Below are 25,850 nucleotides of genomic sequence, written 5' to 3'. Positions count from 1 at the left end.
AACCCATAGATTTTTTCAAGGATAAAAAATATTAAAACCCATCAGAATTTTTTTTTAGGTAAAAAAATATTAAAAACCGAAACAAACATCGATGCCCATAAGCCATCTTCATGCTTTTCGAGGCACGAAAAACGAGGTAGTAAGAAGATGCTAAGTGCATAAAACCTGACTGCCTTCCAACATCAAGTTGGTCAATGACGCCATCTTGCACATTTCCCAATGCATAGAAAACGAAAAAACTAAGAAGACGCTGGCACGGAATTCAAAAAATTCGAATCCCAATGCAGAAACAGAGGCATATGCAGGTACATATTTCAAAAAATGAAGTACAGCGGGCACGAATTTCAAGAAATTTTTTTTCGGCTGACTCAGAAAAATCCGAAGACAACCCAAAAATCCTTGCGAAAAACCCAGAAATAATCTGCTGTCGGAATCTGGATCCGCTGGCTCGAAAATCGAAGCACCCAGAAAATTTTGATGACGACCCAGTTGAGATCTCGAAAAACCCACCAAGAATCTGCAATCGGAAAAAAATTTCAACTCGATCTGAAGGGTAAAAACCCTAATCGAATATGTAGGTTTCCGTCCAAAAATAGCAGAAAAAAATTTGCAGGTGGGAAAAATATTGCATCGCGTGGTTGTGCGAAATGCAGGCGAGACGGGTCGCGGGGGAGGGCAGAAAATAGCTAGAAAACCCTAGTAGCTGCAGCCAAAACGAATTGCCAAAGTAGCAATTTCGAATAAACAAAGAAATTTTTCAAAAAAAACTGTTAAAAATTCATGACGAATTTTTAATTGAAAAATTATTTCGAAAATAACCAAGGCTCTGATACCATAATACAGATGCAAAAGCATATGGATTTCAAAGAATCGATGTTGTTCAATTAATCAAGGAGACAAAGCTCCTTTAAATAGAGTTACAAAGACGATGTTTCTAAAAGAAACAATCGTTAACTAGAGGCGAAATTAGAAACAACTTAAATGACCATTAATAACACAGAGAAAGATATTATTCTAATAAATGCTACTAAAAACCTTTCTTTGATTAGATAACAAACCTTGATGCCTGAATTTTTGGGTGGTAGGATCTCTTCTCCTCTTCTGTAACTACAGATATAATTATGCATTCTACTGCCCATTCTACTTGATCATGTCTAAAAAGCCTCCCCATGTGCTTAAAAGAGACAACCTATGGTCCTCCATTTGATATCTCTCTCAAAACAACATTCTTCCCCTCTGATTTAAATTTCAGCTCCATGGTTTAAAAATTAAGTGTGATACACAACACTGCATTTGTTTTGCCAATGCTAATTACATAGAAGTCATCTTTAATTTCATAGTTTCCCAACTGAAGACTCAACTGTGCGATCATCTTGGTGCCTTTAATAGTGAATCCATCTGCAACCATTGTTCTGAAACCATCCACATCCTTTTTCTTAAGACCCTTGCATGCTATGAGTCCCTCATTAATGAAGTTATGAGTAGCCCTTGTATCTATCAATTCCACCAATCGCTATCCACCTAATACCACTCGGACTCCAAAAGATTTGTTCTTTTGAAAGTTGTAGAGTTGGGGAAGTGTACCCTCATTCTCCTCTTCCTTCTCTGACTCCTTCAAATACTTTTCTTCCTCCTTTTCTTCAAAATCAGATTGCTGGTCTGATTCATCAGTTGTTGATTTATCAGCTGACTAATATTCTTTTTTGTTTGCCTTTCCTTTCGTTGCACATTTATGACCTGGGGCTCAGGGTTGACTCATAATGAAGTTATGAGTAGCCCTTGTATCTATCAATTCCACCAATCGCTATCCACCTAATACCACTCGGACTCCAAAAGATTTGTTCTTTTGAAAGTTGTAGAGTTGGGGAAGTGTACCCTCATTCTCCTCTTCCTTCTCTGACTCCTTCAAATACTTTTCTTCCTCCTTTTCTTCAAAATCAGATTGCTGGTCTGATTCATCAGTTGTTGATTTATCAGCTGACTAATATTCTTTTTTGTTTGCCTTTCCTTTCGTTGCACATTTATGACCTGGGGCTCAGGGTTCTTTGCATGTGAAGCATAAATTTTTCTTATGTTATTTCGGGCCTCATTATCTAATCTTGGAGTCATCTTTTTTGGCTGATTGACATCCTTCTGAAAAATGTTTTTTGTCCTTTTTGCTTTGAAAGGTCTTTGACTGAAATTGATTTCGGGGCAGCCAACTCCATACTTCTAGCTTTCCTCATGGCTTCCTGTAATGATGGTGGATCAAAGGCCTTGACCCATCCCCTAAGAAGCTCCATTAGTCCTTCACTTAAAAAGACTACCAATCTTAAAAGAAAATTGATTAATGGCTCTCTCTTGCAAACACGTTTTGCAAGATGTAACCCGAGCATGTCTTTTGTGGAAATGAAACCTTAAATACACTGCCTTCAAGCAAGCCCTACCCGTCTCTTGGAAAATCCTCAGTCTGCACCATCAATGTCGCGTTCCTCTTCCCCACCATAGTTTGCACAGTCTCAAGAAAACATCATTGATGAACATAACCCTAGAATGTGTCTTCTCAGTTATTCCGGAAACCATCATTGGTAGCCTCTGAAATTCTGTTATATAAGTCTCAAGTGAACTATACTGCTTCAGCTGTGGCAATTCTCTAAAATGCAACTCAGGGGCCTTATTGAACGTTTCAATGAGCTTGTTAGTGAACTCATCATATGTGGTGATTGCTTTGTGACCCAGGTTGATTAGGCCATGGTATCACTACGCATGTGCAATACCATCCAAGTGTAAAGTGACAAACTTAATTACCTCATCCTGAGCCATTGGCCTAAGAGCCAAATAATTATTCAGTTTCTAAACCCAAGCTCTACCTCTGCATTTGTCACTCCCATCAAAGCAAGTAAGAGTAACCTTGCTCAAGGCCTGCTGTAAGTCCCTCTGTATTGCTGTTCCTCTATGTTCAGCTCTACCTCCTCCTTTTTTCTTCCTCTGATCCATGTACACATTAAATGTTAAATTGTATTTGATCTCTTTAGGGAGCGTGTCATACTCTGCATAGACATGCCTCAACTCATCCACTAATGGAAATGGAGTCTTATGAGCAACCTTAAACTTGTCACTGCATAGGAAAGTGGGTTGTACTGAACTTGACCTTGCTGTGACAGTTTGTCTCTCATTGTTACCTAGCTGATTTGAAGAACTAGTTTCCCCACTCTGTGTTTGATTGCCCTGTGAGTTGTTTTGAATCACTTATATTCTGATTGATTTTACCCAATAGTTGTGACATCATATCTATCATAGCATCAAACTTCCTTTCAATTCCTGAATTGGGAGTAACAGAACCAGTTCTCCCCTTGTTTCTTTCTGCCATAGCACCTGGTGGACTCGACAAATTTGGAATATTTTCTGTTGAACTGTCACTGCTGCTACCCAAAATCTCTTGTACTGTTTGATTGTCTTTGAATGGGTTTATACCTTTTGCTGGTTGGATATGCAAGTTGGGATTTGATTTGTTCCTTCTCAAGTGATAATGATGTGTAATTGGTGGTTGCATAACTAAACCCAACAGGCTGGCAAGAATAATTGTGCTCTGATACCACATGTTGAGCTACAGCTCAATTGGACCAGCTAGGACTTGAACCTAGGACCTTCCATTTGCTGCTGGAGTGCTCTACCAACTGAGCAACTGGCCCTTCTTGGCCAGTCCATTGTTGGTTCAAGTGTGGCTTATTTCCAACACCCCCCCACCCCCCCCCCTCTTAAGCCACATTGCAGATGCTTGGTGTTCATAGCCTGGTTCTGATACCAGTAACCACTATAATGGATCCCCTTGATATTTTTTAGGTTTTTTCTGTTAATTTTATGGATGAAATCTTCTAATGAAGTAACAGGTAATGTTGCTGATTGGAGTATTTTTTCAGTCTTCATTCATCGGTTGTCAAGAACATTTACAGATCGCAATGCATAGGAAAGATTGAATAAACTAATGTGCATTAAACAACTTTTCACCACAAAACGCTTAATATGCAAATTACATATAATCTGACAATAAGATGAAATACAAAATGTGCAGACCTGGAGTAGCAAATAACTGAAGCTTATCATCAGCATAAATGAATGCTCTTGGGCTTTATCATTACACTCTTCAAAGGGCTACAAGTTACCATGATCTCCTATACCATATACCAATGTCCCTGCTAACTCAGACCTGAAGAAGCTGATCCATGAACTGCTGGAAGGATGCGGAGTGTGGGAAACGACTTCTCATTACTCACTACAGCACTTGAGTGCTCGCTCATACTCTTCAAGGGTGATTTGATTATAATATTCCCTACCACCAAATGTCACCCTCAAACTCCTGGAACCATTTCGGATTAACCTTATAGCATCAAACGCCTAAATGAGAGGTATTTTGACAGCCCAATAAGCAGATTTTACCTCAGGAAATTCCTACGTGCAAGCTACAGGAAGAGTGGGGCCCTTTGCTAGGGTGATTTTGCCTAGAAAATTCAAATGTTCACCAAAACTTGCAAATATCACTACTGATTTGAGTTACCCAGCTGAGGAAAGAAGAATGGATCAATACCCAGAAGCATATGATCAATACTGATTTGATTTATGAACCAAAACGTGTGTATCTGTGTAGCTGGAAAATGTATGGCCAGACTGGAAATTTCCACCAAAACACTCTAAATATGAACAACACTCCAATTGTTCATCAAATCACACCAAAAACCTTGAAGGCAGACTTCATAAATCTTCATTTTCTGCAAACTCATATCAACAAACCTCAAGCAAAACTGTGTATTATCTGATTGAAACAATAAACCAGCTAGGGTGGGTCTTTCACCATTGAAACTAGACAAATTGTAGAGGGTTTTCGTCCTCAACAATCCCAAGAAGAACTTCAAAATTCATTTTGACAGCATCTCAATATGTGTGCAAACTCAGGAGTCAGAATGCCAAAATGAGAACCCAAATCCCAATATATAGAACATGGAGGGAAAAATTATGGGATTTCAACTATTCAAATATTTTATTTCTTCAAAAAAGGTCCCCATATAACCTTTTAAAACCAACTTATGTCTCCCTTGGCCTAGGCGTCCCATTTGGAGACTCACTTTTCAAAGTATTAATCACTTAAGTTAAATATTAAAGTTACTTTTAAAACACTTAGGTGAAAAACATAAAATATAATTCTCATCACCTTAGCAAATTTCACCATGGCATCATAAAGAGAACACTTCACACTAAAGCGGAATTGGAACTTATCCAGATGCCAAGTGCTCAGAATAGCACTTACCAAAAATAGATATTCTAAAATTAGCACTGCTGGTGAAACCCACTAAAATTGAAAACTTGAGCCCTCCACAGAACACTGAGTCCCCTAACCAACTCCGAATAGCCTATGGGAACCCAGGAATAGGCTAACGGAAAGCAAAGTTGACAAGGTGCAATAAGGAGAAATTACATCTTATGCTATCTTATGTTAAAGAAATCATTGTTTGAAAGATTTGACTAGTGTTTTTGTTGGATAGTGTTGTGCGAATCGCACAGCCATCCCCGTCTTGGACAGGGACCCCCCAGTTTGTGCCTTTCTGTCCTTGTGGAGGAGGAAGGGGACATGAAGGGTCAAGTGCCGCTAAAGCCAATTTCGGCCTCTTGGGCCTGTTGTGACGTATTCACACATCGCCCCATCAAAAGAAAGACCCTTGCTTTTTGCTTTTTGGGGTTTGTTTTTCTAGGTTTTTTCAAGGTTTTGTATGTTAGCCTTTGCATGATGAGTGCTGTCAGGGGAATCGCTAGGATGGCAGGCTCTGCTTGAGCTAGGGTGAGTCCACAGGGCCCCAGAATTAGGGTTTCTTTGAGAGTCTTCCTTAGGGCCTGGTTTTGCTCTTGTTGCTCATTGTGTCCTGCTTGGTGAGTGAATATCATCCTTGAAGGTCTCAGTTAGGTCAAGTTGGTGAGTGATGGAGTCTGGAATGTCCTGATCCTGAAATTTGGCTAAGTCTGGAATGTCCTGATCCTGAAATTTGGCTATCTGGAATGTCCTGATCCTGAAATTTGACTAAGTCTAGAAAACTGAGGAATCCTCCAAAAACTAGAATTTGCAATATAACTCCTGGAGGTCTGAAACCACTCTCAAACATCTTGAAAGTATATATGGAATATAACTTAAAGTATAAGAACTTATACTTAAATGTTATATTCCATAAAATGATCCTTAAGCGAGATCTTGACAAAATCGCCCAAGTGCCCAAGCTCGCACTTCTTAAGGAAAACGTTTAAAATCGCCAAAATGCCTAGGAAGGGTGAATTACGGACTTTAAGGCCAAAATGAGAGAAATTTGCAAAACGTTGACAAAAGGTGGTTTAGGTCCGAAAATTGCTTAAGTTGGCAAAAGTGTCAAAAGGTCTGAAATTCACTTAAGTTGACAAAAGACCCTTTCGGTCCGAATTTCATTTAAAACGTCCAATTTCGGACACTGGGGCAAAAACTGAAAAATGTGAAATGTTGCAAAAAGACCCTTTAGGTCCGAATTTCATTTAAAATGCCCAATTTCGGACCCTGGGGCAAAAATTTGAAAAAGTAAAATGTTGCAAAAGGACTCCAATGGTCCGAAATCCACTTAAGTTCCCAATTTCGGACCCTGGAGCCGAAATTCAAAGTTGTACAAATTTGCAAAAAGGTGGTTTAGGTCCGAAAATGCCTCCAGTTCGCAAAAAACGCTTAAAACTCCGAAATTTGCGAAAATGGGCCTAGGGTCTGAAGTTTTTAAAAATTTGCAAAGCATGTTAAAAGTCCGAAATTCGTAGAAGTAAAAAAAACGCCTTATGGTCCAAAGTTTTCTTTTAAACTCCAAAAACGCCTTAAGGTCCGAAGTTTTTGGAAAAGTTGCGAAACATATGCCAAAAGGTCCGAATTTGGCCTAAAAACGCGAAATTCCAAACATGCTAAACGTTCGAAACACTTCCAAATTTGCGAAAAGGGGCTTGAGGTCCGAAGTTTTCTTCGAAATTTGCAAAAGGCGCTGCGTGGTCCGAAAATGCCTCTAATTCGCCAAAACGTCTGACACTTCCAAATTTGCGAAAATGGGCAGATGGTCCGAAAATGCCTTAGTTAACATAAACGTTTACAAACTCCCTCCAAACGCCGTACTTGCAAACTCCTCCCAAGTGCCGAAAAGCGCATTATAGAGTGAAAATATTAAAAGTCGAAAGTTTTCAAAACCCCTTGGAATCCCGAAAATCGCGATTAAAAGGGTGTGTGAAGGAAAGTCAAAAGTTTTGAAAACTACAAACTTGCAAAACGTCCCACATCACCGAAATTCGGAGAGACCCCTGAAATCGCGATTTTTGGTAAGTGTTAAAATTAAAAAAAAAAGGTTTTCAAAAACCCTCCATTCTCCGAAATTCACCAGAAAGCAGATGAGTGTTAGGATTTTAAAATTTGCAGAAGCTCTTCAAACCTCCAAAATCGCGCTATAAGAAGTTTTCAAAACGCTGTAAACGCATTCAAAACGCCCAAGACTCCAAAGGTAAAATCACGCAGAAGTAAATCGCCCAAACACCATCAAGACCAAGGATCGGTTTTCACATTCGAAGAGAAAGGAGAAGCATTTTCAAGATACATCTCACAAAGAGCTTCTCAGGCCAGACGTCGTAATTAAATTTAATGTTGTTAAATTAAATTAATTAATTTTTCAAATTGATTTATTGAAATGAAATTGGTGGATTGATCGTAGGACGTCATCAAAGAACAAGGAGAAAAACCTGAAACGCAGATCGAAGAAGGATCGTAATCAAGGCCAAGCGCTGAAAACTGGAAAAGAAAAAAAGATGTGGGAACGTGTTGCAAGAGCGCGAGAGCAACCAAACATTGGGAACCGTGCCGCTGAACAAAGATGAAGTCCACCACCGGGACCAAAGACCAAAGACCAAAGAACGCTCTGAATGTTGCAAGTTTATGCCTTCTCGATAAAAATCACACAGCTGGATTTAATTCCAGGAATTCAATTTCTAGAAAGCTGAAATTGTTTTATTGTAAAACTGCCTATGGGTCTCGTGCAAGATATTTTTGTGGACAACTATTCCCAACCACCAAGAAGATCGGATAGACTCAAATTAATGCCAAAACAGTTGTAGGTGGTTGAAATTGTGGTTGGTTGGATAACTGAGAATTAATTGGGCATGGGTTAAAGCTGCCAGCTTCTGGATGGTAGATCAGGACCCTTGGATGCAGTCCATCCTAGCCTTCGATTCAAAATTGTAAAATCTATAAAAGGCAAAGGCCTTTCTCTTGTAAAGGGTTAGATGGTTAGATAGTTGGAGATTTTGGTCAGACAGTTGGTTAGAATAGGTTAGATCTTAGCAGTAGCATAGAGATGCTGCAGAAATTGTTGTAATAGGCAGATGAAATCAATATATAAACATTGATTTGGTGTTTATTGTCTTGTTTTCATCCTGTTTGCATGGTTTCTCTCAGCATTTTGGATAGATTTTTCTGTTTTGGGTGTGCAGGTATTTGATAGATTCAGGCTCATACCACTGAGGATATACTGATTGTGTGTCCTTTTGTGTGGTTAACCTAAGCCTTCGATTGTGCTTAGTTCAATTGCAGGTGTCCGTTTGAGCTGCACCAGAATTGGGTGCTTAGCTGTGCGTTTGCAGTCTGAAAATCTTCCAAGTCCCTTGAAGATTGCACCGTTCCTGCAAGGTTGTGAGCTATTTTGGCCAAGCAGGAATTGGTTATGATGAATCCGTCTACCCGCATACCCGTGTTGTTAGTTTTAGATCTCCTAAACCTTTCCTTTTGCTCTTTATTGCGTAACTCGAGAATCACAGCAGACTAGCTTGTTGCAAATCGTACGTCCCCTCGTGTTTCCAGCAAAAGCACATCAAACCATTGAGCAATCCTGCAGTCAAGACCTGACAAACGAAACCTTGAGGTTATCCCCTTTGATCAAACGTAGAAAATAGCATTAGGGACTTCCTTATCTCAAGAGAGGATAGGATACTGAACTGGTTTATTCTATTCTGCGTTGGCTGTATGGAGTTCGCAGCAATGCGATTTCAGACACGTCAACAGAATTGGTGCTAGAAGGAGGGCGGTATGATGAAATGTGTAGATAGCTAATTCAAGATCATATCAATCCATATTTGTGAGGAGTAACCTTATAGCTTTTTTTAAACCTCCTCCGCGCGCAACAGAATTGGCGCTAGAAGGAGGGCTTGGTATGATTAATGTCTAAACAACTAAATCCAAATCATATCAGTCTATATTTGCAAGTTGGGTCTAATCGACCTTTTAAATGCAATATTCGGGATATGCAAGATCCCTGTTAAACCAAAAAAGCCAAAAAATCAGAAAATCTGAAAAATACTAAAAATATTTCTGAGTCAGTATGTTGAGTTAGTCGCTTCATGAAGGCTGTTTGCAGTCCGAAATTTTTCAGATCCAGCAGAGGTTGAGTCTGCAGCTATATCCCAAGCAGCTGTCCGAATTTGCATCTTCAGCTCATTGCAAAATTCATGACACCACAACGCACGATGAACTGAATTGCTTGACATTTTTGTCAAGGGTCGAGCTCGCATTACAGGGGCAGATATTCTTTTGGGATGTCCCCAAACCAGAGGCGACTGTACAGTCGGATATCCCCAGTCCTCCGTCCAGCATCGAAGAATTTACAAGATTCAAGAATTTGATTGAGAACCAATTTGGTCTCGAAGAGGAGTTATGCTTGGAGAATGTGCTGTCACCTTGGTGGTGCAAAATTCACCGCACCCCACATTCAGAATTCACCTGCTCGCTATGCATGGAGGCAATCAGTCAAGTTAAAGCCCAATTTGGACTGTCGGAAGAACCAGAGGAGAGCATCACCAACAAAGTGTGGAGTGCCTACCTTGCTGCAGACGAGTATAGAAGATCGCAAAATCAATACAGCACCACACCTTCTGACGACGTTAAGATGGAGTTGCCAATTGCTGAGCAAGATGAACCGGTCAATCAGACCAAGGCAGCAGATGAATTTATTATCCCTGCAACTTATGAGGACAAAGTTCAAGGGGACGATCAATTGAGCTTTGTGGATCAGCCATAGGTTGAAGAGCAGTTTGCAGCAGCCTCATCAATGGACGATGCAGACCAAGAGTCCGTCGAGGATGTTCTTGAGGGCCAATTAATCGAACAATCCCTGTTGTTTGAAGACGTGCTAGCAGAGGTGCCTAAGGCTGCATTGTTCACAAAATATGAAGATACATCAGCAGATGATGCACCCCTCTTTCTTGAGTTTGAGTTCGGTTTTGAGATCAATTGTCAGCTTGGGCTACCTAATGAAAAATCTGATGCTGATTTGCACACTTTGAATGCTGCCAAGATGTTGCACCACCAATGGCGACCTCCTGATACAACTGCTGAAGCCTTCCCGCTGCACAACCCACCGTACAATACTCTGCATGATTCAGAATCTTGCCAGGTTGTTTCTTTCCCTCCTGCTGTTAATTCTGAAAATTTTCCGTTTAATTTTGAATATTCTGGAAAAACAACCTACAAATGGATTAACCACGGACCTAATGAACTTCCCCAGCTAATAATTTTGCCCAATGTCCTGGTTAAATTCAAGAGTGGCCAACTGAAAATTTTCTTTTCAGAATACAAAGACAAACAGGCCAAACTGAGAACTATTCCCACCGCCCTCTTACTGCTGCATATACTGAAAAATCACCCTGGGTCGGGAACGCATGCATATAGTCCGCATTTTGTACAGTTGGTCTTTTCTTGTATATAGTTAGTTTAGGTTTTGTTTTCGTTTTAGAGTAGTTCGTTTTCTGTTTTTTAGTTTAGTTTCCCTGTTTAGTTTGCTTTCCGTAGTGTAGGTGTCCTTTCGGAAGGGGCTGTCTCCCTGTCAGTTTTTGTTTGCTTTTCTCAGCACTGGTGTACGAAGTCAGGAAATTTTTTCCGGCTCATTTTTTGGATGCCGACTTTGGTAGAGCACCTAATTGACGGTTGCCCCCGTAGTCAGTCCTTTTTGATTTAAGGCTTAGTCAGTCTAAAAATTTAGTTGCTTACTGCGTCTTGTCGCCAACGTTGTGATCACTGCACTTTTAAACGCTTAAAAACGCTTAAGTCTGTCGTTTTATCAAAGGGAGGCCACTGCAAGTGAAAATTTTTTGAAGCTCTGCTTCAGCGACCACTGTAACACTCAATCCCACGTAGACTTCATTGCTTACCAGCCAAGGTGAAAAGGTGAAAGTAAAGGAAAAATCAAAAGAAAAGAAATTGAAAAGCAAAGAAATATCAAGTTGCTTGGCTTTGGGAATGCAGACACCTTTGGTGATTTTTAACAAGAAAATTTATCGGAAACAGAGCAATCTCTGTGAGCTTACAGGCGATAACTCCGCCGGGGCTATAGACGCTTGCTGGCAGTGGGGCTCTATCCAGGTTGCTTTTGGAGTTAGAGTCGCTCTACGTAACTTGCATTAACTAAACAATGATATCTCAACCTTCTTTAGGCTTGAATGAACTTCACAGCACACTTGATTTCTCAAGGTTGGTGACTTGATTCAGTTTGGGACCTCATTTTTACTTTGAATCTGTCTTCTGTCATTTGAGTTGTTTTGTGGGGTATATACCAGAGATTCTCGAGTTCGATCCGGATAGTCATCCTTGAAATGTTCAGGAACATTTCCCAGCCGAGTCGCCATTTGTTGTGCGAATCGCACAGCCATCCCCGTCTTGGACAGGGACCCCCCAGTTTGTGCCTTTCTGTCCTTGCGGAGGAGGAAGGGGATATGAAGGGTCAAGTGCCGCTAAAGCCAATTTCGGCCTCTTGGGCCTGTTGTGACGTATTCACACATCGCCCCATCAAAAGAAAGACCCCTGCTTTTTGCTTTTTGGGGTTTGTTTTTCTAGGTTTTTTCAAGGTTTTGTCTGTTAGCCTTTGCATGATGAGTGCTGTCAGGGGAATCGTTGGGATAGCAGGCTCTGCTTGAGCCAGGGTGAGTCCACAAGGCCCCAGAATTAGGGTTTCTTTGAGAGTCTTCCTTAGGGCCTGGTTTTGCTCTTGTTGCTCATTGTGTCTTGCTTGGTGAGTGAATATCATCCTTGAAGGTTTGAGTTAGGTCAAGATGGTGAGTGATGGAGTCTGGAATGTCGTCTTGATCTTCAAATGCCCTGAAATTTGGCTAAGTCTGGAATGTCCTGATCCTGAAATTTGACTGTTTGGAAAACTGAGGAATCCTCCAAAAACTAGAATTTGCAATATAACTCCTGGAGGTCCGAAACCACTCTCAAACATCCTGAAAGTATATATGGAATATAACTTAAAGTATAAGAGCTTATACATAAATGTTATATTCCATAAAATGATCCTTCGGCGAGATCTTGACAAAATCGCCCAAGTGCCCAAGCTCGCACTTCTTAAGGAAAACGTTTAAAATCGCCAAAATGCCCAGGAAGGGTGAATTTGGGACTTTTAGGCCAAAATGAGAGAAATTTGCAAAACGTTGACAAAAGGTGGTTTAGGTCCGAAAATTGCTTAAGTTGGCAAAAGTGCCAAAAGGTCCGAAATTCACATAAGTTGACAAAAGACCCTTTCGGTCCGAATTTCACTTAAAACGTCCAATTTTGGACCCTGGGGCAAAAACTGAAAAATGTGAAATGTTGCAAAAAGACCCTTTAGGTCCGAATTTCACTTAAAATGACCAATTTCGGACCCTGGGGCAAAAATTTGAAAAAGTAAAATGTTGCAAAAGGACCCCAATGGTCCGAAATCCACTTAAGTTCCCAATTTCGGACCCTGGAGCCGAAATTCAAAGTTGTACAAATTTGCAAAAAGGTGGTTTAGGTCCGAAAATGCCTCCAGTTCGCAAAAAACGCTTAAAACTCCGAAATTTGCGAAAATGGGCCTAGGGTCCGAAGTTTTTAAAAATTTGCAGAGCATGTTAAAAGTCCGAAATTTGTAGAAGTTGTAAAAAAAACGCCTTATGGTCCGAAGTTTTCTTTTAAATTCCAAAAACGCCTTAAGGTCCGAAGTTTTTGGAAAAGTTGCGAAACATATGCCAAAAGGTCCGAATTTGGCCTAAAAACGCGAAATTCCAAACATGCTAAACGTTCGAAACACTTCCAAATTTACGAAAAGGGGCTTGAGGTCCGAAGTTTTCTTCGAAATTTGCAAAAGGCGCTGCGTGGTCCGAAAATGCCTCCAATTTGCCAAAACGTCTGACACTTCCAAATTTGCGAAAATGGGCAGATGGTCCGAAAATGCCTTAGTTAACATAAACGTTTAAAAACTCCCTCTAAACGCCGTACTTGCAAACTCCTCCCAAGTGCCGAAAAGCGCATTATAGAGTGAAAATATTAAAAGTCGAAAGTTTTCAAAACCCCTTGGAATCCTGAAAATCGCGATTAAAAGGGTGTGTGAAGGAAAGTCAAAAGTTTTGAAAACTACAAACTTGCAAAACGTCCCACATCACCGAAATTCGGAGAGACTCCTGAAATCGCGATTTTTGGTAAGTGTTAAAATTAAAAAAAAAAGGTTTTCAGAAACCCTCCATTCTCTGAAATTCACCAGAAAGCAGATGAGTGTTAGGATTTTAAAATTTGCAGAAGCTCTTGAAACCTCCAGAATCGCGCTATAAGAAGTTTTCAAAACGCCGTAAAACCATTCAAAACGCCCAAGACTCCAAAGGTAAAATCACGTAGAAATAAATCGCCCAAACACCATCAAGACCAAGGATCGGATTTCACATTCGAAGAGAAAGGAGAAGCATTTTCAAGATACATCTCACAAAGAGCTTCTCAGGCCAGACCTCGTAATTAAATTTAATGTTAAATTAAATTAATTAATTTTTCAAATTGATTTTTTGAAATGAAATTAGTTGATTGATCGCAGGACATCATCAAAGAACCAGGAGAAAGACTTGAAACGCAGATCGAAGAAGGATCGTAATCAAGGCCAGGCGCTGAAAACTGGAAAAGAAAAAAAGATGTGGGAACGTGCTGCAGGAGCGCGAGAGCAACCAAACATTGGGAACCGTGCCGCTGAACAAAGATGAAGTCCACCGCCGGGACCAAAGACCAAAGAACGCTCTGAATGCTACAAGTTTATGCCTTCTCGAGAAAAAGCACATAGCTGGATTTAATTCTAGGAATTCAATTTCTAGAAAGTTGAAATTGTTTTATTGTAAAATTGCCTATGGATCCCGTGCAAGATATTTTTGTGGACAACTATTCCCAACCACCAAGAAGATCGGATAGACTCAAATTAATGCCAAAGCAATTGTAGGTGGTTGAGATTGTGGTTGGTTGGATAACTGAGAATTAATTGGGCATGGGTTAAAGCTGCCAGCTTCTGGATGGTAGATCAGGACCCTTGGATGCAGTCCATCCTAGCCTTCGATTCAAAATTGTAAAATTTATAAAAGGCAGAGGCCTTTCTCTTGTAAAGGGTTAGATGGTTAGATAGTTGGAGATTTTGGTCAGACAGTTGGTTAGAATAGGTTAGATCTTAGCAGTAGCATAGAGATGCTGCAGAAATTGTTGTAATAGGCAGATGAAATCAATATATAAACATTGATTTGGTGTTTATTGTCTTGTTTTCATCTTGTTTGCATGGTTTCTCTGAACATTTTGGATAGATTTTTCTGTTTTGGGTGTGTAGGTATTTGATAGATTCAGGCTCATACCACTGAGGATATACTGATTGTGTGTCCCTGTGTGTGGTTAACCTGAGCCTTCGATTGTGCTTAGTTCAATTGCATGTGTCCGTCTGAGCTGCGCCAGAATTGGGTGCTTAGCCGTGCGTTTGCAGTCTGAAAATCTTCCAAGTCCCCTTGAAGATTGCATCGTTCCTGCAAGGTTGTGAGCTATTCTGGCCAAGCAGGAATTGGTTATGATGAATCCGTCTACCTGCATACCCGTGTTGTTAGTTTTAGATCTCCTAAACCTTTCCTTTTGCTCTTTATTGCGTCACTCGAGAATCACAGCAGACTAGCTTGTTGCAAATCATAAGTCCCCTTGTGTTTCTAGCAAAAGCACATCAAACCACTGAGCAGTCCTGCAGTCAAGACCTGACAAACGAAACCTTGAGGTTATCCCCTTTGATCAAACGTAGAAAATAGCATTAGGGACTTCCTTATCTCAAGAGAGGATAGGATACTCAGTTGGTTTATTCTATTCTGCGTTGGCTGTATGGAGTTCGCAGCAATGCGATTTCAGACACGTCAACAGATAGTTATTTATTTTTAATTAATATTGAAAAACAATAATCTTGTTTGAAGTTTTTTTAAATTTTTTTTTCTCGTTTTATGTTAGATGTTTTTGTTGCAAAGGTTTTTTTGTCTTATGCTAAATTTTTCTTAAACTTGCATGTGAAGATGTTTTTGTTTGAGATTTTATTTGAGGTATTTTGGTTAGAAATATTTTTTAAATCTTGAATTTAATGAAATTGGCATACTAACTTTTTTGCAGTGGAACCATTTTGATGATCCGTTTGTGAGGCTAATTTGGCCAAATTAGATTTTGGCCTGACTTTGGTTTTTTATGTAATTTATGTTGGGAGTTTGTCCTAATGGTGAAAAAATTAGCGGTTTACTGTCTTTTTCTTTTCATGGAGTTTAACCGGGAAAATCACTGGGTGCTTGAAAGATCCCTGATGGATCCCTTCGCTGATCTGCTGTAGTTCTTTTAATTATTTCAATTGAATTTCCTGTTTATTACTATAATCTTCCAGAAATAGACAGAAGTTGCAGAAGGTTGAATTCTTTTTATGTTTTGTTAGTTTTTCAGCAAGTAATAATTGAAGAACAAGTACATGAAAAGAGTACTGGAAATAAATGTTCATACACAGCCAAATCAGAATCGTACCAAGCAGATTTCTGATTATTTAAATCAAATAATTGTCCAGATAGTGATTCCAAACAATTCCAGGAAGATTACAATAAGCAATGTGTCCAACCTGGATGAAGAGTGAATACTGTAATAAAGAAGGAGGCTGCGGCAAACGTCCAAAGCTCTTACATAGCTCCACGTGGGAAGAGAAATGGCTGCAAAGTACAACTGTACGGTTGTTAGGTGATGCCAAATTGAAAACCCCAATCTCCACGCTGAACCCTAACTCTGTCCACTGAATCCTCTAGAAAAGATGTCGTACCAACTCTAAGGCATTGAAAATTGAATGCAAGAACCAAATAACCATTGTGCTGGGGGCTACGTCCCAGACAGGCAAGACCCTGGGGTTTTCGTCCTAGATGCTGTATCGCTCTCCAGAGCAAATTCTCCAAATCAAAGATGAAAATGTGTAAAGATGATGAACAATTAGGTCTTCATCTCCTTATATCTCCTTTCCTTTCCAAGCCAAACCCTAAAATGGTGTAAAGTTGGCGCATTATGAAAAGAGTGTTATTTTCTAATTATGGCGTCAACTATAGGAAAATAACACTAAATTGCAAATAAATAGTTTCATGCATCCAAAAAGACTTTGGAAGGTGAGAATCATGTAGCAAAGTTCAAGACCTTTCCAACGAGCTATAACACATAGGCATATCAACCTAGATGAAGCCAAAAACCCCTTATTACTCCAAAATGACTAAATATCTCCAGATATCCAATAATAGCCCAAAATAACCAAACAATCATGAATATAACTTTGTCACCTATCTGTGACCGATGCCGGAAAAGCTGAGCTAACTGGCAGTCCCATCCCTAAAATCTAGGGATGCTCCTAGAAACTAGGAAACACACCCAAACTTCCTGAAATTGAAACCATGGTATGGTCCCGTGGAACCTCAAATATGGAAACTGCCACAACCTCCTAAAAAGTAGGGAATCTCCCTAAAAAGTAGGAACCTCTCTCCAAACACTTGTAGTTGCTCAAAAGGATCCTGCTCTGCTCCTTGGTCCCCCAGGTGGTCATTTAGTCAACTGCCAGTTCTCCCTAAAAAATAGGAAACCTCGTCTGAAGGTCCGAAACGGCTCACAGAACCCTTGCAAAGCTCCATGACCCTCAGAATGAGTCCCCTAACCATGTCATTGACCTACGGGAACTCGAATGGTAGGTCAACCCCTGCTCATCTCATGTCACCTAGAAAAGGGGACATTACAGTACTAATTGTTGATGGTAAAAACTTAGCAAATGTTTTTTATCTTTTCGTCAAGTAACTGGTGACCCAACTGGGTCCAGATTGCTCCTAGGGATGAATAGACCTTAGTCTTTAACAGATTAGTTGTGGTTGGCTTATAATAAGGTGGGGATTCAAATTTGAGTTGTTCTCTTTACGAATTACCACAATATAGTAATATACTGTGACCTCACAACTCCCTGGTAAAAATTATAGCAGATTTGAATAAAAATCCTGAAGATTTTTGTTCCTCCTGTTTTATATATTTGACAAGTAAGATTTCATTGCAGTACAGATATTGAAAGTTTCATCAATTTTGAAGCAGGCTTCGGGCTGTGATTCCTATGCTTGACATGTTAACATTTTCTTTCTCTCCTGAACTGATATTTTACTTGGAAGGGTGTGTGCATCTTTTGTGGGCTACTTTAACTTGTGATTATGCCCACTGTGGAATGTACAGGGCAAGGGCGTTTTTTTATTTGAGAATCAGAAGTTTCAGCTAGAATTCTTAGATATTTTTGTCATTATAAATTACCCCAATGGCTATCTAGAAGCGAGCTTGCCTAATATAATAGAATTCCACTTTAGCTGATTAGCTAGCTACCTCAGCATTACTGTCAATTGTTGTATTTTCTGAAAGCCGAGTCCTCTTTAACATCTACTAAGACAAATTCAGATGGAAAGTACTTAACATGAGGAACATTGTATTTTTATGGGGTTATATTTTTCCAATTGGATAAAATTTTGAGAAATAATCATGAATTAATTTTCCAGTTTACAAATTTCCCAAATCATATTCACCATGTTTTCATATAAAGTTTATATTTTCCAAAGTGTAGATGCATATACAGTAAATCTTGTGATTTTCCTCAAAATTAGTAATAGATATATATTTGAGATGGAAATATTTGTCAACCAGTCTACGCTTGTAAATAATATTTATCCCTTAATTTCTTTTTCCCTCATAAGGATGCCCATTGTGGATTTCAACCTGTGTTGTCTTTGCGATGACTGATCAAAGTTCCCAGACTCGGACTCGGCTCTGACTCGGCAAGGCTGACTCGACTCGTGACTTGGCTCGGACTCGGCAACGACTCGGCAAAATAAGAAAACCTTTGAAATTTAGAGATTTTTAACGATTTAAAACTTGTTTCATACACCCATTATTGAATTAAGCTTAAAGACACTATAACATCATCAAATAGAAGCTAATTTGATCACATACATAAACATACATCCATCACATGCGTAGAAATGTAAATTGTAGCTGAAGGAATTAGAAAACATAGATATATAGAGTTATAAATGTTGTCCAATGTATATAAAATCCATGACTTCAAATGTTCCCAAACATATATGTAACTGTAAAGTGTAAACAAAAACAAGTCTATGGCTCAGGCTCAGGCTCAGGCTCGTCTATCTGCCTCCTAGAAAGGCGTCTAAGGTAGGTCCTGGATGACTGAGTAGCCATAGTCTCTACCTGTGATGTGCCAGTCTGAGTAGCCATAGGTGTTGGGGACAAGGGGACGTGTTTCCGGGACGGGGGGACCAAGGGCCTAAGTTTGGGGATGGCAGGGGGACGGCGACAGGGGGGTGGCGGGGTGGTGGTGCTGATATAGTTATACATATACATATAGTACTTGAAAAACTAGTTTTGAAAAGATGTATGACAGTATTACAGTATAAGAATTACATTTTCAAATGAGACTATAGGAAATTTGAAATACTAAATCTAAATACCAATTACCAAGATTTCTAAGTTGTGTTATTATATGGAGCCTAATCAGAGTCAGAGGTTAGATTTTCCCTACTTCTATCGGCGCGGTTTCCCCCTATATTTTTCAACAGGGGTTTGGGGGCAGCTCCCCCAACTTGGGGTCAAGGGGCAGCGCCCCTTGCGCGTTCCCTGTCGCGATACAGGGCGGGGTCGAGGGGCAGCGCCCCGCGAGGCCAAAAATACTTTTATTATTTTCTAAAGGCGTCGGGTGTTATAAGAAAGGGAAATGGCGAAAAAAGTCATTAAAAAATGTTATGTTTTTTTTTTTTTTACTGCACTTTATTAAGTGACTCCAGCCGGGTCATGACCCTCAGACTCGGCGAGTCAGGGAATGACTCGCTTGACTCAGTGAGTCAGGCGAGTCACGCCCTCTGACCCGTCCGAGCCTGGGTCAGGGTCACCGTGACCCGGCAGGGGTCACCCGGCCCACTGACTTGCGTGACTCGCGTGACTCGCCGTGAGTCACGGAACTCTGTGACTGATACATCTTATTGATAGATCACATAGACCCAATGTGTAGAATTAATTGAAGATACTTTCACTGAGATTTATGAGGATTCCATAAAATTTGTAAATGCCTTAAGGATTTTCCTGGTGTGGTACATGCCATGTAATTAGCAGTGTCTTTGACATCTTTCAGGTTATTCAGTTAAATTTTATATAATGCACATCATTTTACTTTCTTTAATTATGTCATTTCCTGCTAGTCCACAATATTATCATAGGTTTCTGCATTAGATATGTTTTTCTGCTACTGGGTTGAATTAATTGTTAACTCATCATCAGGTACAGCCAAATGATGTGGATGGAGGAGTACATGGATAAATAAAATTTGTTCTCTCTAACTTGTTGAAAGGCTGATTCCACTAGTTTATATTAGTTTGAAAATTTGAAATAGATCATTATGCACTTTTTAAATTTAATTTTAAAGTTAAAGACTTTATGCATTTGGATTAAAGATTAAGCTAGATGCAATCATCTTTCAATGAGTAAAGCCGCTGTTTGGCACACATCTTCACAATTTATGAACAATTCAAGGACATAGTTATGCAGGTACCAGACTCTTCTGTTTTAGGCATTATATATGGATTGGTGATTTTCTCACGTTTGGTGTAGTTGCACATGAAGCCCATTTAATGGCTTGAGGCTACACTCAATATGGTGATTTTTTGAGTCATAGCCGCTAATAGTAGCTTCAAATACTACACCTGAGACTTAATATTGTCAAAGAAGAAAGCCAAATCTGATTTTAGCATGAGGACTATTTTTTATGATTTATTTGTGGTAGATTAGCTCAAAGGAAAATGTCATTTTATGTCAATTAAATTATCTTCTAATCCAGCAGCATTATTTGCATAATTGAATTATTGGAGATAGTCCACTTAGTCATGATATATTCTTCCACGTGTTTTCCTCTTATTACTAATGATAAGTTGTTAACATTAATTTTGCTAGCAGTGTACTAATAGGTTCATCATGCAATTGCCAGGCATATTATTAATGGGATTAAATTTGCTGTAAGATTATGAGACATAGCTGGATTCTGTAGACATAAGAGCCTTTGGAAGAATATTTTGATTTGACATACATTGATCATTTTGATTCTGCAGGCTAGTGAATCATGAAATATGCATTGATCCTTCTCTACATTTTACTTCTATGCCCCTCTCTACATGATATCAGATGTCAATCAGAGTCATTGTCTGATGGCCCAGAAAAGAACAAATTTCGTGAACGGGAAGCAACTGATGACAATCTTCCACTTCCAACCTTGTAAGAAGTTTCTACACATCTGAATGGCTTCTTGAGTTAGTGGAAACATTAAAATTGTATTGTTGATATGGCGTGTCTCATACTTAAGATGATTTTTATGCACTGTACTAGAGATCTGCACATGGAGGTTCATGTTACAGAAGGAGATAAGTTCTTAACAACTAACAATAATACAATCCCTTGGTTTCAGCCAGAGAGACAGCTTAACTACTTGTATGTTAAGTTGATGCAGCAGGAATGCAGGAAATTAGAGTGCATAATGGTAAAATCTATGGTACAACACAACATTTTAGCCAGTTACAAAATTTTCACAAACAATGTATCTGGTGACAGATTTTTCAGAATATTTCTTTAAAATCTCTCTTATTAATTAAAATGCATTTTTGCTTACCCCCATAAGACCGTCTCATCCCTATACAAATGCTTTATATGTTCTAAAATCTGTGTCTCCTAAGAATAAATCTGTTATTGCGTACATGTAAAATACCCTATTCTAGAGCTACTTCTTTTGCTCTGTAAGAAAAGATACTGTCAGATAGTGTTTCTCGGAGTTTTGGGTATGGGAGGAATGCAGTTTCAGGGACAACTACTTTTGTAGCCAGATATTGGGGATATTTGTTTAGGATTGGTGGCATATGGAACAATCAACAGGTAGTTTCTCTTGAACCTCTCTGATTGTGTAAGAATCGGAGTTGTCCATGGTATGTGGTTAGAGATGGCAGCTAAGTTATTGGTCCTGGTACTGGTTCGGGTCTGGGTTCGTGGGTTTAGTCAAAATTTTGTTTGGGGTTGGGTTTGTCCATACAAATATATATAAAAATCAGAAATATATACATATTTGCAGCAGTAATTAAGTTCAAAATACACCACACAGTTCTTATAATTTAAAATAAACAAAACCACCATATTAATAGTCAAATATTAAAGTTAAGAAATAATAATGTCAAGTGTCAATAATCAGTCAACATTGATAAAAACTCATCATATGGATCTTCAAAAATATCATCATCACCATCCATATTAGATGATGTAGGTACTGGTAAATTGTTAGAACCAAAAATAGTGCCATTGGCACTAGCACTAGCACTCTCATGCTCACTGGTTGGCTCATCCTCAACATCAAGTGCAGCAAAGTGGGAAGTTGAAGCATCCAAGTCAATATGCTCAAATAGCCTCTTGAAAATGATCCTTCTTCTTTTCCGCAGACATCTTCACACATCATCACCACACATCTTCACACATCATCATCATAACCACATAGTCAAACATCATCATCACCATCCATATTAGATGATGTAGGTACTGGTAAATTAGAAGAACCACAAATAGTGCCATTGGCACTAGCATTAGCACTAGCACTCTCATGCTCACTGGTTGGCTCATCCTCAACATCAAGTGCAGCAAAGTGGGAAGTTGAAGCATCCAAGTCAATATGCTCAAATAGCCTCTTCAAGATGATCCTCCTTCTTTTCTGCAGACATCTTCACACACACACAAACAACTCTTAGTGGTAGGATTCACACCTGCAACAGATTCACACATTTAGTGACAGCCTTTTTCAGATACACTCATGCCTCCTCACAACACTTCGCAGTCACAAGCATCCACATGTTATCAACAAATCAACGAGAGCACACAACTCTTTGCAATTATGAATATCTGCAAATTTTTTATTAGAGCACAAAGCTCCCTGCAGTAATAGTACCCCACACCTGCAACAAATCCATTAGAACACACAACTCCTTACAGTAGTAGATACTTACAACAAAATATTAGTAAAGCCTTTGACACACCTTTCAATCAAAAGGTTTTACTCAAACCATCTCATACAATCGATGCAATCTCCAACACATACCAGTGGGTGAGCTTGCTTTGATACCACTTAATGTAGTTAAGGATTAAATACCTAGTGAAGGGCCATCGATCAAAGCTGCTCCTTACACAAAATTCACAGTAGCAATACAAACATAACAGTAAATTCAAAAATAACAATATGATAGTGAGGTAGTTCATTACATCAGCATATACCTCACAACAATTCAGAATAATGACTTATTGCTAGTGCAGTCATATGACCTACTTAGAAAAAATTAATATTAGTTTAAAAACAAAAATTCTAACTTCCAAATCCTCCATCTGGACCTTGCTGTCCACAGCAAAAACAATATTCTTTTTGTTTATGCTTCTAGCCTTTGTACTTCCATGAACATCATGCCTGCAAATATATCTCTTCACATAAGTTTTCTTTCCAGTATTTGTTAACATGTCCTATCTCAGCACTCATTGTTCTCAGCTAGGGAGGAAGATGTTTCCCTGTTTCTCTACTACACTCTCTCTGACCTGTTCCCTCATTCATTTACTTATTTTATAGAAATACTAACTGTTGATGTGTTTTTTATGCACAATCAAGCACATAATAAAATACCAAGGTATCTTATTCTCTCTTGAACAAAGTCTCTCAAATGCTATGCTTCGCGATCAAATGAGACAACTCCAAGGTTCCTAATGTCGGGTCACGACGTGTGGATAAGCACAGTTGGTCGTTGTGATTGCTGTTCCTCCAAGGGGCCTTATGTTGTAAATGAATGCTTGAATTGCTGGAACTTGATCATCTGATGTTGCAATCTTGTGATGCTTTTTATCCTAAATTAGCTTGAGTTTAAAAAAAAGGCAAAAGACATAGGATTTAAGGAGTCTAAGAATGTAGGAATGATGGACAATCTTTGGTGAAACTCGACTAAGCCTTGCTTTGACATGCAAAGCAATAACTTCACAAAGCTTAGTGCGATCTCCTAAGGTAAGCACATGATGTTGAAATCACTATCAACAATAAGGATACCATCAAGGCAATGCATATCAAAGTGTGACTAGCAATTGAAGTTAAGCTCATTAAGAATTCCAATTGACCACGCAAGGCGCACTTACAATCAGCAAGAGGCTAGTGGTATGGAATAGGAGTTTCACCATAAATCATACACAACGTTCTTTCATCCACCTAGTTATTAGCTAACGTGAATATCCAACAAGAAACCATCCAAGTGTAAAAGAAACAACACATTCCACCATAACTTCAATGAAAAGGAAGTTTATTTACAACTTAGGCAACAATTTCTGCCTTCTCCTCCTAGTATACTCTAGCTGCTATTTGCTACTAAACTATTAACTATTCTCTATTCACTATTAACTTCTATTATTCCCTTTAGAAATGAGAAGTTTGAGCCTTATATAGAGAGCTCATTACAATTCAAATGCTCAGATCGATTTGAGATCAATGGCCAAGATTACAAGATGGAAACCCTAATTAGAGTTTGTTACAACAAACTCTTCTTAGCCAATGAAATAATTGGAGCATTTGGACACATGTCCTCTTTAGAATAGTTGACCAATAGATAGTGGGGGTAGGTACATTGGAGTTTGTGCCTCCATGTATGGGCTTGGTTCATTGAATCATGACATGTTGATGTGGAACTTTCTGATTGTTGGGATGATGACTAGGATGCCTTCTCAACTTGCTTGTAGACTTGATTCATCATCGTGATTAACTCTTCTGAAACTATGAGTTTCCCTGATCATGTTTGATGTAGACTCTGTGATGACCTTGATTGATCCTCCCTTGTTCACGATACACTTGATGAATGGTGCACTTGGTGTACTGTCTTTGATTCTTGGATTCCCGGGGGAATTCAAGATTGTAAAACTTTCCTTCATTATTAAGTTGTCTCCTTCATGTTTCAGGACCTTGACTTTGATCTCTGCTTTCTATGACTCGAGCTTGATCTTGATGTTGATTTGTCCCTAATTCCTCATTTAATCACCTACAAAGCAAACAAAAGTGTGTCAAATACATAGAATACTAACTTAACTTATCTTTCACTCTCATATGTCTAATTTTGGCTTGTTATAGGTCTGATGCAATGTGAATTTTCACACAATTCTGCTTCTTGTCTGCCTCCAAAATAGATGAAAAAGATGCCTTCAACTTGATTTGAAAACCTTTTCTCTCCCTCAAAACATTTTAATTTGCCTTTTGTTTGGCGAGTGCTTATCCTTAGAGAGCCGACTTCTTCATTGCTCATGATTTTTGACTTTTAGCTTTGCAACCTTGGCGGATTTTTGAAGGATCTTTGCAACTTTGTTCTAGCCGGCATTTTGAAATACCTTTGCAATTCAACACTAGGGATTTTAGAGGCACCTTTGCAAGTCTTGATGTGATTGGCTATTTTTGATACCTTTGCAAGTCATATACTTGGGCGGCTATTTAGGAGACCTTTGCAATCCATCGTCATGGCGGCCTTAGAAGATACCTTTGCCACTCATTCACCTAGGCGGATTTTAATGGACCTTTGCAATATTTGCTTGAAGGCTGCTTTTGAAGGGTCCTTTGCAAGATTAGATCATGGCGGCTTTTAGAGAGACCTTTGCAAGATTATGATCTAGGTGGCTTTTGGAGGTAGCTTTGCAACTTGACACTTAGTCGGTTTTTGAACTCACCTTTGCATCTTGACATCATGGCGGCTTTGAAACTCACCTTTGCAACATTTGATGGAGGCGGCATTTTGTGACACCTTTGCAAGATTAGATGGAAGCAGCTTTCCAAGACACCTTTGCAACTCCATCATGGCGGCTTTTCATGACACCTTTGCAACTCATGGTCAAGGCAACTTTTTGAATGACCTTTGCAACTCTTAAACTTAGGTAGCTTTTTCAAGTGCCTTTGCAAGTCATGGTCTAGGCGGCTTTTTGAATGACCTTTGCAAGATTGAATTGAGGGGGCTTTTCTTAGCACCTTTGCATCTCATCCATTTGATCGACTTTTGGAGATAGCATTGCAACATAACATCAAGGCGGGTTTTTAAAACACCTTTACAACACTTGCTTGTGGTGGCAATTCAAGGGAGCTTTGCAAGTTTGGATTGTGGTGGCTTTTCTTAGCACCTTTGCAACTTTTGTTTCATGGCGGAAATTCAAGGCGCCTTTGCAACTTAGTGATCTAAGCGACTTTTGGAGAGACCTTTGCATCTTGTCATTTATGCGGCATTTTGAGAGACCTTTGCACTAAGTTTTATACCTCAATATAGCTTCCAAGGGTTGCAGGAAATTAACAACCAGCATGAAGGAATACTGCGTCCTTTTAAGTTTTGAACTGCTGGAATAATGTCTAACAACATAAGTAATAGTTAGCTTGGGCCCCACGTCTAGGTAA

General features: G+C 39.3%; 1 protein-coding gene across 2 annotated transcripts in view; it reads left to right on the top strand.

Moving 5' to 3' along the window:
- The window catches only part of LOC131061435 (protein DEFECTIVE IN EXINE FORMATION 1), a 192,739-nt gene that overhangs the window by 14,293 nt on the left and 152,596 nt on the right, over positions 1 to 25,850 (top strand). For both annotated transcript variants that reach the window (XM_057995125.2, XM_057995126.2), the window contains exon 4: positions 20,485 to 20,647. In XM_057995125.2, coding sequence (XP_057851108.2) covers positions 20,496 to 20,647 — 152 coding nt within the window. In that variant the 5' untranslated portion in view covers positions 20,485 to 20,495. The remainder of the gene's footprint in view (positions 1 to 20,484; positions 20,648 to 25,850) is intronic.

This window comes from Cryptomeria japonica, chromosome 8 (genome assembly GCF_030272615.1).
Source record: "Cryptomeria japonica chromosome 8, Sugi_1.0, whole genome shotgun sequence".
Taxonomy (NCBI): domain Eukaryota; kingdom Viridiplantae; phylum Streptophyta; class Pinopsida; order Cupressales; family Cupressaceae; genus Cryptomeria; species Cryptomeria japonica.
This window is presented reverse-complemented; position numbering and strand designations above follow the sequence as displayed.